Here is a 19,404-nt window from a genome sequence, read left to right on the forward strand (position 1 = left end):
TATACTATCTATGTCTGCCTTCCTTGAAAGCTCCCGGTACTGCGACTATCACCAGTAAGTTGCGTCGGATCAATATCGGGATTAGAATCAACTGCGAAACAAAGTCAACGCCTATTTGCTCCGGATCTACTGGCCCGGACGCTTGAATTTATTCCACCGCAAACAACCGAATATACTACTGCAGGCAATTACTATTTCTTCTGTTGTTATTGCTCTCACCTGTCACTACGCCATCTCAGCAGCTGGGACTGGAACTGCTTCCGCATCTGGTACTCCCCAACCTTTTCTATCTATCCTTAGAAGTAGGAAAAAAAATGTATACAGGCCGGGTTCTCTCTCTGAATCAGGTTATTCACTGGGCTGTTAAGCCATCGAGTCTTCTAGGGTTGATCGATCCGTTTCAAGAGAATTCATCCAAGACTCTTTCTTTCCTTAATTCTAAGGAGGAACCCATTCCATAAGGAAGATGAGAGGTATGCAAATAAGGCATACATAGTTGGCTGGTTATTTGTCTCTCCTATCCCTGCTGCTACTGTAGGTGCCCGGAATTCACGAAATCTCTGGTAGAGGGGAGTCGAGAAAAATGCAGTAAGTAGGATCTTTCATGGCTTTAATTTGAGCTTCAGATCCTGAATCTCCATAAATGGGTATAGGTATGACTGGTTAAGGTGACCAGCTTTGTGCGGCAACCGCAAGTTAAGGTACTCTGGATTTGTTATAGCGCCACCATTTCACAATATATATTGTCCGGGAAAGCAAGTCTTGGGATTGTTGTTTTATCCTACTGACGCTCTTCTATGAAAGTGGAGGCTTTACTCTAACTGGTCTGTTTAAAGTAAGTCTCCTTGCTACGGCATTTTTGAATATCCCTAACTCGGAGGGTTACTCGAATCTTTCGTTTTTGTACTCTACTCGTACCTTGAAGGTCCAATTAATTGTAATGGGAGGACGGTTAGTGTCTGTTCTGCATGACTCTGGAACGTTATAGCTAAGAAGCGGATTTCAAGGTCCCTTGACTTGCCAAACGATTTCCAGTATGCCTATACAGTTAGTCTTTACACACATGATAGTGGCAGCCAGGTTATCGACGATTCTACAATAGGCGACCGCTGGAAAACCCGACTTAGCGAATCACTTCCAGGCTGGCATTAAATCTATCTCGTGTCAGTGGCTCTTGTTCGACTCATTTATGCTGGTGGCATCCCGTACCGTATTGTGCTGAACACTCACAAAAGCCGTGGCCTTTCGCTATCTTAGACTGTCCCCTAGAAGTACAATGGTTGGTCCCTTCGGAACTGGTAATCTCCGTTTGACTTGAAAGGAGCCTTGTTCAGCTTCAGCAGGTGCACAGCAAATATTCTTTCACAAGTTTGACACAAGTCGTACCTCCCAGCCCCTTAGCTACTTGTACTAAAAAACTAGGACGCTATATGTAAATTCGTGCCTGCTTATCCCGGCTACAATAACTATCGAACAGCGATCCATCTGAAGAATGGCGCACGTATATCCCTAGACGTGGGTCTGTACTTTTCTTTTCCCTATTAGAGAAGGGCGAGCAGAAAGCCGATTCGTTGGGCGGAATAAGTAGAGGAAAGAAAGAAAAGACTTACTCTTACTGCTGATTTCATTCAAAAGCGAAGAAAGAAAGTCACTCGACTGGTTGGAGAGGGGCGGAGCGACGCTCGACCGTAAGGGAGAGGAAGGATGCTAAGGCGGAGAAGAAAGACTCACAAGGCGGTTGGGGATGAGCACTAACTTTCTTTGTTCTTATAAAAAGCCATCTCTTGTTAGTGGAATGGCTAGGTGAGCTGGAAGAACTGGGCTCTTTTCCCTACCCTTGTTCACTTCCTAACAGCCTTTATGCCGCATCAACAGTAAAGGGACCCTTTGTCTAAAGAAAAGGCATAAGTCCCACGTCAGTCTGATTCTTTCTGCTTTCACTCTTCTCAAGGAAGGAGGCCACCGGGTTCATTTGCTGACGGATTAGAGCAAGAAAAGAGATTTCGTATTCGTATATGGGTTTGTACTTTTTTCCTTGAAACGGGAAGGCCTAATTGCACCACTCCTCCTTACCTTCCGCACCACTAGGCAATGTATCTTGTCGAACCTATACTATCCATCCAGTGACTTTCACATCTGAGAGCAGTGTATAAGATTGTCGAATCTATCCATCCAAGACGGAAGGGCTGACCAGCCTGCGCAAGACCTCGCCTCATCTCTCATACCATCTCCCGCTCACCTACGTGCTCATGACTACATTGACTACGCGGGATATCCTCTTGACAGTCGTTTCTCACTACCACTAGTCTCTCCTCTCGTCGCTGCCGCTCATACGCCTCCTTCCAGTTAGTTGCCTATTGGGAGATCGAACTCTCGCTCACCTAGCTGTCGATCGAATATGCTTTCTTAATGTCATTTCGAGCTGAACGAGCAGCGCCTTCTCTTGCTTCTTCACTCTGTGCTCACTTCTCAGAAGGACACTACGCTTGTACATCTCTTTGGTAGTCGACACAGTCCCTACCGTGATACGTCTTTCGCTATGTGCGATTACTCCTCTTGCTTGTAAAGGCTTCTAAATGAGTGAGGCATGCTTATCGGATGATAGTTGTCTCGTTCGTGGATGCTAACGTAGACAAAGGCCGGTTTCACTTAGTATTCACCATGCACTGTTAAGAAGACTTGGTGCTTGTAGCTAGTGATGCAGGGGAGGCTGGTGAGACTAGGGATACCAGGGATGCTAGCGCTGCAAGACTTATAAATATAAATTCAACTGAAAGACTAGACATGCATCGTCGCCTAATATATATAATACAAAATAGGATTCAATTTATGGCAAAACAAAGCGTGGAGGGTAGTTCCGTTGTAGGGGATTTATTGAAACCATTGAATTCGGAATATGGTAAAGTAGCTCCTGGATGGGGAACCACTCCTTTAATGGGTATCGCAATGGCTCTATTTGCGGTATTCCTATCTATTATTTTGGAGATTTATAATTCTTCCGTTTTACTTGATGGAATTTTAATGAATTAGATTTACAAGAACCAATAAGGACTAGCTTTTGAATACAAAATAAAGCATTTTTCTCTCGGATTTTTTATTCTAGTCTATTTTCGTAGTTCGATCGTGAAATTTCTTTATTTCTGTATTTCTGGAATATGAGTGTGCGACTTGTTAGAATTGATCCTATATGATAGTACAGAGAGTGGGTCTGTCGTCTTGATAGAGATGGTTTTTTACCTCGTCAGGTATTTATTATATTATCTGTAGCACGGAATATATGAAATAGATTACGAGACATATAATTATCACTATAAAAAAGAACCATAATTCCAACTGTGAAGATCCCCTTTAAGATCAAACAATTCCATCGAATTGAGTATGATTGTATGTGTGAGTGTGAGTATTTGGAAAAAAATGATTTTGAATATCCGGAAGTTTAACCACTCACAAATTCACTAAATAGTTTAGCCGGAGACTCATCAACAAGACCAGGAATTGAATCATCCGTATCAGGCGGTTGCCATCTTCCTCGAGGTGGGTCAATTTGTGTAAACGATCGCTTTCTATGTCTCCCAATCGATCCGTCAGTAATCTCACTGTCTGGCCCAGAAGCAGATGACGAGAGCAATGATGAGTAAGACTTTTACTCAGAAGTCACGGCCCTACTTTAAAGAATTTTTTACTTTGGAAATGAAAGCAGGGCTCCACAGCCTGGCCGATACAGCTGACTCTACAGGCCACTAAGTTTGACTCTATTCCACTATTCCACCAGCACCTAATAAGATGGGAAGATGCAAATCACTTCCCTTCCCTAAAAAACAAGCGCGCCACATGTGATGCATCTGAGGTCTTATTGCATGGAATAAAGTGCACCAGAGAACCTGTCAACCACTTTCATAGCTGCATGCATTTACTGCACAACAGAAGAGGAAGCAAAGCAAGGTTGCTCATCATCTTCGAAAGAGGGAATAGAGAAGGAAGACCGAAGAACAGACATTCCCCATTCTCCGAAGTAGCCTCAGATGTCACCCAAAGCCAAGCCAAAACCTATGGAAGTCTCTCATACCTCACCCCTCTTTCTTAGGAAAGGCAGCAGCAAAAACTTTCCGGGCTAGCTCTGTCGGGCTGGGCTATTCTAATCAGTGCTTCCCCTTAGTTGGAGCTATCTAAAGCGGTTCAGGTGAAGTGCTTTCGTCCCTTGTTACAGCGAGTGTTCCAGTGAGAGCTGTCCCGAAAGAAAAAAAGCCCAAATGGAGTCCCAACGAGCATAAAGAAATAGGAAATGCTCTAATCACCGATTGCTACTAAGAAATATCATAAGAGAAGGAAAGGAGGTTACAAGGTTCCTTTTCCTCACTCTTGGATAAGTCTTCTTTCATTTCAGTTTACTTTCTCTCAGAGGGGAATCTTACTCACGAGATACCTACCTTAGGTACCACATGAGCACTATGAGACTTCTTACTGTCTAAGTCTAGATCCTAGCTAGCGCATCTCTTATTACAGAGAGGGCTTGATGAACACCACCTCCTGGTTAGTGATTGGGCCCTTTACGGCTCGATAGATTATATCTTGGAAATTTTCTCTCCTTTCTTTTGTGAGCCGACGTTTCTTTTTATCTTTTTTTGCCCTCCTTAATGATTAATGAGCAAAGGGCTGGACCACTTAGAATGATAACCTTTCTGTCTTTTTTTTGCTCATTTTTTATTATCATATCACAATATTTTTCAGAAATCTTTCTTAATTATTCCTGGGGGAGTTAAACTTCCGTTTGTCCATATTTCGAGAAAAAGTATCTCTTGCTTTTCATTCCCATTTCCATAAGAATGAACACTATGATTTGCATTTCGAACCGACATGAATACAACATCTAGAGGAAAACTTCCGTCTTGAAAGGTTTTTGTCGGTTTTATACGATAGCCACGATTCCTCTCGATTTGTAATCGAATACACAAATCAATTGGTTCGGAGTGAACTTCGATGGGAGCTTCTCTTGAAGCAATAGTGCATTGATCTAGTTGCCATCGGAGCCACAAAGCACTATCTAAATTGATTCTTTTCTGCCGATAAGCACCAATTGCACCATAAGAATTAGAAAGAAAGGGTTCTTTTGTATATTTTTGGTTATTGTCGTCAATTCTTTCATTTTGAGAATTTCTGCGATTACATGGATTATACCTATTTCCTCTCCAATCCTCTTACATTAGTTAATACTTCAAGAGGATTTGCGATGGAATGAAAGAACAAAAGTGGCTTCAGGAAAGTTTCATTATTGAATCACTTTTTCAATTTCAATAATATGTCCCAAGTTCCTTTAGATAATGAAGATCTGGTTTTAAGGGAATTCCCTATCTCTGGTCCTATTCCTACTTACTTTCTTCTTGGTTTACTCGGACTAGTGAAGAAGAAGCAAGTGGACAATTCAATCAATCTGACATTCAATCTTCTTAACCTAAAAGCCAACTTGAGGGTTGAAAGTAGTGACGATTGCCTATCAATGGAATTCCCCTCTTCTCTGTCTAGATTGGGTTTTTGTTCCGTGAGTTACTGTGAGATCCTTTTTGAGTGTGAGATGAAATGTGGGAATCGCCTCACTTCAAGCAGGAAGCGAAGCAAGCATCCAAACAAAAAGCCACGGCCTTTCTTGTCTTATGTTTAATATCCGCTGCTCTTGCCGTTGAAGTAATAACTACAGTTGGAGGAAGCAACATTCATTATCTTAGGATTCACAAGGTTTACTCTTCAGTCTTCGGCAGGAGGAGAAGTAGATTCCCTTCCAAATCCAAATAAGAAGGAATCCTTGATGCTTCTCAAATGTCTTGAAGAATGCTCTCCTTGATGTGAGGTAAATGTGAGGGAAAGAAAGAAGTGAAGGGCTAAGTCAGTTCAAGATAATATTATCTTTGCCGGTGCTAATTGTTGTCATGTCAATAGAGAAAGACAAGTTGAAGATCAAATTGTGCAGTCTACTAATGATGTTCCTCCATCACATGTGACGCCTACTCCTACAGAGTCTTCTAGTCGTCCCCAGCGCCAACGCCGCTTGCCTGCTCGCTTGCAAGATTATGTGGTTGGTAATGAGAAAAATTACCCATCTGATGATGATAATGATGATGTAGCACATTTTTATTTATTTGTAGATTCTGATTTACATATAAGGAAGCTGCCTATGATAGGAAAAAGAAAACTTGATTTGATCAGATAGTTCCCCTCTCCTGGCGAGATTATTACTCGTAATTCATGCGAGAGTGTCTTCCTTCGCATCTGTTCTTATGCCTGTGCCGTAGAGATTTTTAATGCGTGCTCCTGTTGAAAAAGCACCTATATAGTTCTTTCAATACGATATAGCTACTACTTGAAAGGGCGCCCCTTACGATCTTTCTTCCTTCAGTCCGGGAAGAGATTGACTATTTCACAATGGGTTTTTGTATTTTTTATTTCCCGATCACTGGAAGCAATCTTCACTGGCACAAGGATCTCTTCACAGCAACCTTCACTACGATAGAACCCAATAATGAGTTTACGGAGGCTTCGCTTCGAGTAGTGCGAGCTAGTCTGATGCAAGAGAAAGATCCAATGGATGATTGATGTCAAATTTTTCTTTTTTTTTCAAAGGTTTAATTGAATCCTAGCTCATAGATGTGACCTCTGTCTCGAAGGCGGAAGACCCCTTACTTTTACTTTACTCGATTTATTTGATCGATGGTAGGTACCCTATCTTCATTGTAGATTTGTAGATGGACATTCTAACTTCTTCCTTCTCGATCCTGGGAAAGACACATCTCAAGCTTAAGCGAAGACATGGTGATAAAGAGCTGCAACTCCATCAAAGAACTTTCTCAGCAGAGGGAGGCCCCACAACGGCTTAATCTCAAAAAGCTGACTCTTCATCTTACAGGGTGTCAATGCAAGCAAGCTTAAACTAATAAAGTAAAAAAAGAAAGCTGGATAGTGTCCTTAGGAGAGGAGCAAGAACTTCCCCTTGATCTAATCAAAAACAAAAAGAGTAGCCACAGCATTACATGAAAGCTCTTCTTTCCTACTGTTCTTATTCTTTCTTTAAGTAGGGCTGCTAACACTAGATTAGATGTAAGCCCTTTTGATAGAAGGGTAAAGTCCTCTTTTTTGTTTCTGTACGGCTGTTTTTTCTTGGCTCGTTTAGTAGACAGCGAGCGAGCTGACAAACGAATGAATGAGCAAGCCTGCCTGCGAGTGAATAAACGCTGCGAATGCTTCTCGTCTTCAGCTGTGGGACCGGTCTGTCTGTAATAAGCAATTCCTTGGGTGGGAATAGGTGACATCGCTAGGAGAGCTGAGAGGGACAGATTTACCAATGTCCAAGGCAAGAGAAAAAAGGACCCTCCTCGCTAGCAGCACAGTTCACTCGTGCGGATTCTTTCACAACGGAGCAAACCAAGTCAGGGAAGAGGATGAAGACGGATTCCCAGAAAAGCCATCTCTAGTAGACCTGCCAATCAATATTATGCCATACCTTTATATGATATCAGCTTGGCTTTCTTTCCTCTCTAGCACAGCACACGCATAGCTGCCTCACATCGACATCGAGTATGCTCGCAATTCGCTTATCCCCATTATACAAACGAATTTGGAGAAGTAGAGCGGAACCTGGATTCTTTCTATCTGTGAAGGATCTTTCCGGGTCGTGCTTTTGCTTCTACAAAAGGGAATCAAAAAAGGAACTCCAGGCCCTCCACCTTAATAAGATGGATTAGACAAAAGGATATCTCTCAGAAGGTTCAAGGATGATTCTGATTGCCCTACCAGCTAAACAACTTAATTCCTACCGTCTAACTCTTTTCCTTTATGGGTTGGCTACTGGGGATCCATTGTGGCTTGTGACTAGGTTGGTACGGGTGAATTACCATCAAGCCTAAGTTATCTGGTTCTGGCTAATGCCCTAAGGGGTTGGCCTTGCTTTGAGTTAGTAATACTCTAAGTGCGGTTAGTACAAGAAGGTTCTGCGGCTTACTCTTACTACAGTTAAAACCTCTGTCCTAGTGTCGTGCACAGTCGGGATATCTAAATAACAAGCGATTCCCATATTATGGACTCGGAAAGCCCACTCCATTCATCTGTAACTAGACTAGAACATCCTCACTTCCAGATCTGAAGGTGGGTGCTAATAGAATTGATTGACGAAGAAAAACGACGCTATCTGTGATTACTCTTTGCCCCCCAAGAAGACTCGAGACAAACTTCCCCATTTTCTTTTGTTGGTTTTGTTATCCAACTCTCTTTTATCCCCAGAAAGAAATGAAGTATGAATGACCTTCCGAGCCACTAGGATCAGGCCGATACGCTTTCTCAAGTGAATTCATCGATCAGGCACTGGGCCTTCCCTTCTCTCTCCTTTAAAGAAAAGCGATTACCTACCTTATAGTTGCACTATGCGTAGTCTTGCAGCAGAATGAGTTGGATATAAAAGGTGTGCTAAGATCGATCTATGCCTTCAATAGCAAGTTGGCAACAGCCTTCTCCTATGCTTTTTTCTGGGATTCAATACCGGCATTAGAAGTATGTGCGGAAAGACTGGTTATGAATGCAAGATTTCTTGATAGAGAAATGTGTGCTGAGCCAATCCGTAAAAGAAAGAGTACCACTGAGATGAGAAAGCAAACTTAGCTAAAACAGCCAATAGGAAGTCCCAAGAGACACGTAAGCCTTTTGCATATCAACTTTGCCAATGTCCAAACCATAATGCTTTTCAATATCCGCAGCAGGCAAGGGCAATATTTTCAACAATATTACGGCCAGGAACAAAGCCCGTTTGTTCATAAATTCGGGCCAATCTATCAGACAACAGTTTAGATAGAATTTGAGAGCTTCCGTTTTTCTGATTGGGCGCATGTCTGAAAAAGAAGCCCTGCCCTAGCTATGCCACTCATTGCTGGAGAATGGTGAAGGATCAACTTCCGTTTGTGTTTACTTACAGTAAATGGTTGATTGGTAAAGGGAACAGAGATAGAGATATAGGACTCCTGAGGCTCCTCTTCTGGCCTTTCAAATCTGGCCATAAAAGCTTCAGTCAAGCTTTCCCAGTCAGTTGTGATGGCCATAGGCAGTGTGTTGTACCACTCTAGAGGTGTTCCTTCCAGATAAGCCATGAATAGAGCTGTGCGCTGAACGTGATTCCAGCTTGTGGCATCTATCACATGTGTGTAATAACCCACGTAATGGATTGGACAGCTTTCACCGTCATACCTTGGCAGTCTCGGGAGGATACCCGGGCGAAACTAATTATCTTCATGTTGCCACGGGACTCCATCTTCCCAATCTCCATGTGGTGGAGGTTCAAGCTCCAAGAGATTGTTTTCTGGATCCTCTAAGCCCAGCTCAAGAGCCTGTATGGATTTGCGAATTATTATAGATTGTTCATCGGTAGAATGGAAAGAATTAGGGGAAGAAGGGCCCACAGGGAATGAATGGGAAGATCGCAAGGTTGGAAGAATAAAAGATTTTTTAGTTAGACGCGTGGAATTAGCTAAGCATTTTATTCGAACAAATATACAACCAGAATGGATGGTTTTATGTCTATTACCAGTTCTTCCTCCCGAGTTGAGACCGATCATTCAGATAGATGGGGGTAAACTAATGAGTTCCGATATTAATGAACTCTATAGAAGAGTTATCTATCGGAACAATACTCTTATTGATCTATTAACAACAAGTAGATACCACGGGTTTCGCTTGGTGGGCCGGGAATGCGCGACTTATCAATTTATCCGGTAAGCTTCTGGGAGCTCATGTAGCTCATGTTGGATTAATCGTATTCTGGGCCGGAGCAATGAACCTATTTGAAGTGGCTCATTTTGTACCGAAGAAACCAATGTATGAACAAGGATTAATTTTACTTCCCCACCTAGCTACTCTAGGTTGGCCTATTTCTTATGGTCTGACTTCCATCTATTCCGCCCAAGGGCATCCTTGGCAAACCGCGTTTTGGCTTAAGTCTTATATCGCAAGCAGGCAGATTCTTCTTTTTTCAGTTCAGTATTTGACTAGGTAGGAGGCTCTCTTAAGCCTGACTCCGATAGCCGCTCTTCAAGCTAAGCTGATGCGCGGTAAGATACTTCTTTTTCTGGATTTTTTTTTGTAAAAAAAATGTTGCGGAGACGGGATTTGAACCCATGACTTCAAGGTTATGAGCCTTGCGAGCTACCAAACTGCTCTACCCCGCGTGATGGCGCGAAGAACTCGGAACTAATCTAGTGGACAAACAAGGCTTGAATGTGCCCCCTACCAGCTCTTTTCTGGTTGAAACCAGACATAAAAATGACATTGACATAAATTGACAAGATAATATTTCCATTTTTTCATCAGAAAGGGCTTATCTTTTACAGCCAGAATTGATTTTCCTTGATATCTAACATAATGCAGGAAAGGATCCTTGAACAACCATAGAATGGTCCCGAGAGGCGGTGGTTTACCCTGTGGCGGATGTCAGCGGTTCGAGTCCGCTTATCTCCAACTCGTGAACTTAGCCGGTAATAGAGAAGGTAATGAATATTGAATTCCATAAATACATATTTAGAATGGTTCGGTTGACCTTGCTTTCTGCTATGCCTGAGATGGTATCCTTAGTTTGGGCGGTATGCTTTTTCTTCTCTTTTCATTTCCCGCCCGAGATGAATCCATTCCCCAAGGAAGCTGTGGCTTCTTTCCCCACCAACATGCGCTATCGCTTTTAATTAATTGTTTGAAAAAGCGGAGGATTATTCTCCATCCAGCGGATGCTACTGAGGAATCGGGAGGACTTCTACCTACGGACGTGGGGGATTTTGCTCTAGGAAGCGAGAATTCCTGGTTATTGGGTCAGCCGAAATGCGATCCTCAACCGGGTCAGGGACTTTAGTCTACCCATAAGGGGCAATGGCAGCAGCAGAATTGGAAAACACATCGCGCCACATGCGCAGCCTCAGCAGCCACACAACTTACACAGCACAGGCAGCATACAAGCAAGGAGCATCGCCACTGAACAACCAAGTGTAGTACGAGGCGGAAGGAAGACACGAGAATACCCGATGCTTTACGACTCCATTCCTCATTCCTCTGTTGGACAATCTTATCAACTTTTAAAAGAGAGAACTAAGAACCTTGCCTTTTCCCTTCTCTCGAGCACTTGACCGAGTAACCCGCCCTTTATTAGATTAACCTTGCCAAAAGTTTTGGAGAAGAATGGATTCTATCTTTCCTGTGCTGGTTGAAACTCCAACTGCAATTGGCTTGAGAAGGAAAGCTACTACAATTGGAACTGCAAATGCATATATGGAAATGTTAACTCCAATAGGAAATGCATCGAAGGAAAATGGCTGGAAGTAGGAACTTCAGCTTATAAAATATGTATTGTCTGACTTCAAGGTTATGAGCCTTGCGAGCTACCAAACTGCTCTACCCCACGTGATGGCGCGAAGAACTCGGAACTAATCTAATAGACAAACAAGGCTTGAATGTGCCCCTTACCATATCTGTACAAATAGAATAGCGCATTTATACAGAATGGTAAAGGGACCCCTCGAGGATCGATGATCATAAAAATGACTAGAAAAATGGAGGAAAATTTTTAATCCTTACCAACTTGATCTTGTTGCTCCCGGGCTAGCAGCCATCGGCGATGCAAAAGCAGAAAGTAGATTGAATCTTGATAATTGAGTGAAGAAGTTCCGGTAAAAGGGGTAAGAGCCATCCATGAAACCATGCTGCATCGGTGTTTTTCGGGGCCTTCAAGGCCTATTAGATTAGGCCAGGTTCGTGTTCGTAGACGGGGTACATAGAAAGGGAAAGGGACGGTAACAAAAGACTTTTCACAAGGATTGGCTCGATCTTCTTACAAGGATTATTCTGCCTCACAAGTGCCGGGCGATCCCAACAGCACCGATGCGGCTTAACCCTCGTTTATCCACAGATGCTACTTTGAAACAACTTGGAGGGGAACGCATCCCGTGATTGTCGTTGCAAGAACTTTTCCATTCCTACGAGAAAGTTCAATCGTGCCATTTGAGCGTTTTCCCCGTATTTTTGGTTGTGGACATAACCTATTCAAAGATCTAATGCTTCCAACTGGTTCACCCCTTTTTGGATTTATTCAAATTACTTCTCTCAAGATCTCAACTCAAGAGAAATGGAAGGGGGCACTTAACCGAATGGAGCGATAGGTAAAGGATAGGTAAAGTATGGGACGTTCAGTAAACAATCCCTTAGCTCAAGTCCTCGGGGATACCCAACTTGGACTTGGAGTAGAGAAGGCAGAGGAGACAATATCCACTGAGGCTTTAAGCACTCATACTAACTGAGCGCCCGCCTGCTTCATTACTGACATCGATTTATTTTTCCCCTCGTGCCAAGCTGAAGATGAGTATTTTTCCTTACAAGAGCATCTGGGCAAGGAAGAAGCAAAAGTTGAAGTTGACTAAACCAATCGTTCTATAAGCAAGGGACTGGTACATCACGGTTTTCATTTTTACCACTGGCTAGTAAAACACTTATAGTAGTTAGCACTAGGAATGACTACTCACATGGGCAGTTATGAATGGCAAGGATTGGAGTTAGCACTCGGTTCGTTCTATAACGATTCACGCTCTTTCACATTGACAGTGGAGGAATCGTGGTTCAAGAACCGTAGGCGGCTGTGTTCCTCCATTGAGGGAGGGATAGAACCTACAGGAAGAATGAGATCTCTGAAACCTATCAGTCTTGCGAGCTATCTTTCCCAGTGCTTCGTTTGACAATCCCTTGATTGTCCCATAACAGGGTAGAGTCCCGTTGAATCAAACTTTTTCTTGCCATAATTTTGCACTTCCTATTAGCATCGCTGATATAAGTCGGATCCTAGATGTAGAAATAGAAAGAATCGCCTTACGCTATCGAAAAAAAAAATATTCTCGGATAGAGCACAAAAAGAATTAAACCTGATGTAGAGGCAATCAAGAAGGCCGCATAAGTGAAGATATAACCTACGGAAAAGTGGGCTAATCCAACCAATATTGCTTACACGATGGAAAGAGCTACTGGTTTATCTCTCCATCGAATCAAATTAGCCAAAGGTGTACGTTCATGAGCCCATGCTAAAGTTTCAATCAATTCCTGCCAATATCCACGCCAAGAAATTAAAAACATAAATCCAGTAGCCCAAACAAGATGTCCAAATAAGAACATCCATGCCCAGACCGATAAGCTATTCATACCAAAAGGGTTATATCCATTGATAAGTTGTGAAGAGTTTAACCATAGATAATCTCTTAACCATCCCATCAAATAAGTGGAAGATTCATTAAACTGTGAAACATTACCCTGCCATAATGTGATGTGCTTCCAATGCCAATAAAAAGTAACCCATCCAATAGTATTTAACATCCAAAAAACGGCCAAATAAAATGCGTCCCAAGCCGAAATATCACAAGTACCACCGCGCCCCGGACCATCGCAAGGAAAACTATAACCAAAATCTTTTTTATCTGGCATTAACTTCGAACCACGTGCATCTAAAGCACCTTTTACTAGGATCAATGTGGTTGTATGTAAACCTAGAGCAATAGCATGATGAACCAAGAAGTCGCCAGGCCCTATTGTTAAGAATAATGAATTACTATTTGCATTAATAGCATTTAACCAACCGGGCAACCATATGCTTCGACCTGCATTAAAGGCTGGACTATTCGTTGAAGAATTGATCTACTTTGTTGAATTCTAGTCTAGCTCTCTTCCTTCGGCTTCTTCTCTAGAGTCAGCCTACCAGAAAGCCATCAGTGTCGAGAGAGCACTGAGACAAATAAGCTAGCTAGTAATTTCTATCCCTGCTTACTTGCTATCTTCCTTAAAATTCCCTATCAAAAACTTAACTTTTACTCCAAATAGGAGCAATGGAGTACACTATTGTGGTAGCCGAAACGGCGGATTCTCCGGCTACATTACAATACCTGGCTCCTTATACAGGAGCAGCTCTGGCTGAATATTTTATGTACCGTGAACGACACACTCTAATCATTTATGATGATCTTTCCAAACAAGCGCAGGCTTATCGCCAAATGTCTCTTCTATTACGAAGACCACCAGGTCGTGAAGCTTATCCAGGAGATGTCTTTTATTTGCATTCACGCCTTTTGGAAAGAGCTGCTAAATCAAGTTCTCGTTTAGGTGAAGGAAGCATGACTGCTTTACCAATAGTCGAGACCCAATCAGGAGGCGTTTCAGCTTATATTCCTACTAATGTAATTTCCATTACAGACGGACAAATATTCTTATCCGCCGATCTATTCAATGCAGGAATCCGCCCTGCTATTAATGTGGGGATTTCCGTTTCCAGAGTAGGATCTGCAGCTCAAATTAAAGCTATGAAACAAGTAGTGGGTAAGCTAAAATTGGAATTGGCCCAATTCGCCGAATTAGAAGCCTTTGCGCAATTCGCTTCTGATCTAGATAAAGCTCGTCAGAATCAATTGGCAAGAGGTCAGCGATTACGTGAGTTGCTCAAACAATCCCAATCTGCGCCTCTCACCGTGGAGGAACAGATAATGACTATTTATACCGGAACGAATGGTTATCTTGATTCATTAGAAATCGGACAAGTAAGGAAATTTCTCGTTGAGTTACGTACCTACTTAAAAACGAATAAACCTCAGTTCAAAGAAATCATATCGTCTACCAAAGCATTCACGGAAGAAGCACAAATCCTTTTGAAAGAAGCTATTCAGGAACAGAAGGAACGTTTTCTAGTTCAGGAACAAGTATAAAAAAATTAATCACTTGTAATCTTTAACTTTCAAATTAGAATACTCAAAAAATAATATAATAGCAATATGAAATATATAATACTAATATATGATATACTACTAAAATGATATAATACTAAGATATGGATATATGGAGAAAAATTGCGTCCAATAGGATTTGAACCTATACCAAAGATTTAGAAGACCTCTGTCCTATCCATTAGACAATGGACGCTTTTCTATTCCATTTTTTTTCTTTGATAATTTTTGTTTATAAAAAAAAAGAATAGACAAGATAATTTTCCAAATTCAGAAATTACAATTTATTTTATAAATTACAATTTCATATTTTACCTCTTATTTATCCTAATATTATCTATATCGATTCTATCATAATAATGACATATTTTGCCTCGTTTATCCATTCTCGACGAGCAGACCTGCGGGAATTGGTCAAAAATACCAATTTCGCCCCCACGATGCCACGATGGACCCCACGACTTCCTACATCAATAAGGACACGAATTAGGTCAAGAAAAGGGCTCGAGCCGCGTCTATAAATACGCCAATGTAAATTATATATCTTTTTCCTTTGTAATTTTCTTAGCTTTTCACCTTGAGAAATCCTCTCCACCTCCTCCATATCCTTCAAACCTCCATTGAAGACACCTCCGAAGCTCCATTCACCGAGGATTGCTCAAGCTTCATCCTTAAATCCTAGAAAGACGACTGCATTGGTAGACAGGTTCCCTGAAAGGGATTTTTCTTCTTTTACATTCTGTCTAGCCTCTGATACATGCTATGAATTCTAGGTTTATTGTAACTTCGTGACAATGTTTCCATCTTTGATATATATTATAGTTCTTGTTTATTCAATTATTTTGATGTTTTAATCTTTGTCTTACGCTTTGTCTGATTGGTTTAACTCATTCGATAATCCCAAAATTAGGTTGGCACATATTGCGAGCTGAATCTGACCTAGTCAGTGCCTATAGGATTGACGACCCTATAGAAGATTAAGCCCAAATTACCGAGCCTTAGAGCTAGTTTCGGCCTTACAAGGGAATCACGAACTAGGGACTTTAGGAGGATAGGTCGGGTTAATCGCCTTGGACACAAGTGACTTAGGTTTCAATTCAATTGTTTAAACATTCTATTTTCATTATCATCGTATCCCTTCATGTTCCTTCAGTTAATTGCATTGGTAAAAGATCACTTAGGAGTAGTTTAACTTAATTAGGGGTAGAGTAACTTAATTAGGCATAGAATAACTTAGTTAGAATTGGATAACTTAGCTAGGAGTAGCGTAATTCAACCTAGGAGTAGACTAATTTAATCAAACAAACTCAAAACCCCCTAAGCCTAGATAACATCCGAGATGGAGTAGCTCGGTACTTGCAGAAATAAATCCTGTGGACGATAACCTGGACTTAAACTAGAAATTTATTACTTGATAACGACGGGGTACACTTATCCCTTAGTGAGTTCCCATCTCTAACCTAGGTGGGGAGGCATCAAGTTTTTGGCGCCGTTGCCGGGGATTTATTTCTTCTGTAATATCGAACCAAAGGTCGATTTGTTAGTTTAGGCATTCATTGTGAATATCCTTTGTTTATAATCGTTTATACTTGTTTATATATAATCCTTTATACTTTTCTTTTTGTGAATATTTGTTTCTAATTTTTATTGTTATTTCTAATGATTCTTTTTTTTTTGAGAAAATGGCTAGAAACAATGGAAATAAGGAGTCTATTACGCATTTGCTTAACTTTCTATCTACTCACGAAGATCAAACTGACGATTTGTATGCCTCAATTAAAAATTTATGCATACAAAAAGGGATCCTAGTTGATTCAACCGCGGACGAATCAATTAAAGAACCCAATTTGGTAGGTCAGGTTGATAAGGTAATATCTTTTCCCATTAACAATGAAGAACTGATCCCTAATTATGAGAAACCGAAAGTTTCAATATTAATTGAGGAATCAGTTGAAATTGAGCCTCTAGAGAAGAATCCAAAAATAGAAGAGTTCGGTTTTGCTCCAAGTCCAGAAATTTCCATTCTCTTTGATTTACCAAGAGAATAAAAAAGGGAGCAAACTAAATTTTTTCATAACTTATTTAAATTTTATCCGTTGTTTTTATTAAAATTCTTTGAAACTGATAATCCGTTTTGCAGGTACGGATTATTTATTCAGGAATTTGAATTCCTAACGCGAGTAGAAGCATACACCTAGGCGGGAATTCTATGTCGAGCTCACCGACTATAACGTAGCGCTTCTTGGGAGGCAACCCAAGTTTTAATAAAACTTTTCAAGTTTGTTTTATTTAGATTATACATTGATCTTTTAGTTTAGTCTTTTTAGTTTTCTTTTATGTTTTTTTTTTAAAAGTGTTCGTTTAAAAAAAAATAATAAATAAATAAATAAATTTTTTTTATTTGTTTAGTTTTCTTTTATTTTATTTTTATTTTTTATTTTAAAGTTTTCAGGTTTAAAATAAAAATTAAAAAAAAGAAAAAAAAAAAATTTTTTTGGCCCTAGGAGGCCCAGCTCGCCGAGCTGGGCACTGCCGCCCAGCCCCTGCTCGCCGCGAGCAGGGTGTTGGCGCCCAGCCCGCCGCTGGGCACTGCGCCCAGCCCGCCGCTGGGCACTACGCCCAGCCTGCCGCTGGACACTGCGCCCAGCCCGCCGCTGGGCGCTGGCGCGCAGCCCGCCGCTGGGCACTACGCCCAGCCCGCTGCTCGGCCGAGATAAGCAGCGGTTCGGGATTTTTTTCCGAATGAAGCTGAAATAAATAAATAAATAAATAAAATTTGCCACCGCAAATCGTCAAGCTTTTGGCGATTGCGCTAAAATCAATAATTTGTCTTCTCCACCCTAACTTTTTGCACTTGTACTCTATGGTTTGTGATGCAATGTTGGAACTTATTGCATATTTTTAGTGTGAGGAGGAGGGGTAGACAAACTTACAAAAATTGTATAATTTTTAAATTTTTGTTGCGTCGTGTCTAGTTTAGTTTTGCGTTTTCCGGGTTTTATTTAGGTTTTGCATGTTTAGGACCTAAAACCGTGAACCTCCTTCGAATCTAAACTTCGTTATTTGTCTTTGAGGGCTGAGAACCGAATCTAAAATTGCATGACAACTAGTTTAGGCGTAGGACACAACTCTTGTATCTATAAAAGCATGAGCTAAAGTTTGCATTTAGACCCTACTTTTGAAGAAATGCTAAAATCATTACTTAGGTAGATAACTTAAGAATCGAAGGCATGTGACATTAAACTTGAGTTTGGGGAAAACTAGTAAACACAAAATTGAAACCCAAAGAATTGTGAGTTGAATTTGAGCCTAAGAGCGAACATCAAAAAGCTTTTTTTCTTGACATTTTTGTGTGAAAGCTTTGACTTGTGGAAGATTACAGATTTTGCACCTAATACTGTGTTGAACCTACATGCAATGGTTTGAGATGATAAACGATGAATCAACCTCATTAGAATTAACCATTTTCTTTACCTTATTTTTTCTTTTTCATCCACTCTATGAAGCCCCTTTGAGCCTATATTTTTGTAGTTTATAGATTTTTCTTTCGTTCTAACCTATTTTTGCAAACCACAACTTGGTTTGCTACTTAACCCAATTTCTTGTGCAAAGCTCAAATAGAGCCTTTGTTTTCTTCTAGCGCTTTATCTTTGTTTATGGCATTACAGTAGCAAGCCAAAAGGCTAAGAAGTGAATGAGCATCACTATCCCAAAAAGAAAAAAAAAGAGAAAAACAGAAAAAAAGAAAGAAAAAGAAAAGAAAAGAGACGAACAAAAGGGAAGAACTTTATTCCCCAGTTCTTAAAAAAAACGTCTCAAGAAAACATCCCAAAAAGAAAATAATAAGGGATGAATAAAAAGCTCAGTCACTTGATATTTGCTAAAGCCATTTAAACTTAGTTTTTGTAGCGCTAGAACTATCAACCCTTGTTGTACCTTTAACCCTCTAACCACATTACAACCCCGATTAGAGGCTGTTTTTGATATCATCGGAATCATATAGCATAGTAGAGGAACGCGGATGAACGTGCAAAATCAACGTAATCCTAAGCAAGAACATAAGCCGAGAGTAAACACTTTAGCCACCAAAATTGTGTGAAATGAGTGAACTACCTATGGTGAGGTGTTTTACTTAGCGATCCCCTCAAGCTCGTTTAATTAAACATGTGTCCTTTTGCTTAAAACTATGACATTTATACTTGAAATGCGGCCTTTTGATATCGTGTCTCTACTTTGTATTTCCGAATGCATGTAATTACAGATGCTCGAAATTGTGTCAAGCACCTAGTCAAACCGGGAGGTTTTCTAGCTTGCTTGTGATTGCGGGTTTAGTTTTTTTAGTTTACTTGGGGACAAGTAAAGTTTTAAGTGCGAGGAGGTTTGATAGGGGTCAAAAACCCCTATCTTTGGGTAAGGTTTTAGGACGGGTTTTAGCGTTATTTTGTTAATAAGCGAGCAATTGTCGCATTTAAATGCTTTTGTGTGAGTTAGTTAGAAATTGGAAACGTTTTATTTACTTTTCGTTGTTTAGGCTCGTTTTATGATCAATTTAGGCAAATACGGCCAAAATGGCATTCATATTATAATTCCGTTATTTTTTGAAGCTAATTGGTCCATCAAAAGTCGCACCAAACGAAGCGTT

The 19,404-nt window shown here is 40.8% G+C and overlaps 1 protein-coding gene, 1 non-coding gene and 1 pseudogene across 2 annotated transcripts; 1 reads left to right on the plus strand and 2 right to left on the minus strand.

The window, feature by feature from the left end:
• Positions 1 to 9,251: 9,251 nt before the first annotated feature.
• On the minus strand, positions 9,252 to 13,686 carry LOC136222808 (photosystem I P700 chlorophyll a apoprotein A2-like; annotated as a pseudogene).
• TRNAM-CAU (transfer RNA methionine (anticodon CAU)) lies at positions 10,123 to 10,196 on the minus strand. Its single transcript has one exon. It is a non-coding gene; the product is annotated as a tRNA-Met (tRNA).
• Positions 13,687 to 13,874: 188 nt separating the features above from the next.
• LOC136224425 (ATP synthase subunit alpha, chloroplastic) lies at positions 13,875 to 14,992 on the plus strand. Its single transcript, XM_066012757.1, has one exon. It carries the CDS (start codon positions 13,875 to 13,877, stop codon positions 14,742 to 14,744), a length of 870 nt encoding a protein of 289 aa, XP_065868829.1. The 3' UTR covers positions 14,745 to 14,992.
• Positions 14,993 to 19,404: the final 4,412 nt, after the last annotated feature.

Source organism: Euphorbia lathyris, chromosome 3 (assembly GCF_963576675.1).
Source record: "Euphorbia lathyris chromosome 3, ddEupLath1.1, whole genome shotgun sequence".
In the NCBI taxonomy this organism is placed as follows: Eukaryota; Viridiplantae; Streptophyta; class Magnoliopsida; order Malpighiales; family Euphorbiaceae; genus Euphorbia; species Euphorbia lathyris.

What these genes read in the sequence shown, in the direction of transcription:
- LOC136224425 (XM_066012757.1), top strand. Translation starts at nt 13,875, where the DNA reads ATGGAGTACACTATTGTGGTAGCCGAAACGGCGGATTCTCCGGCTACA.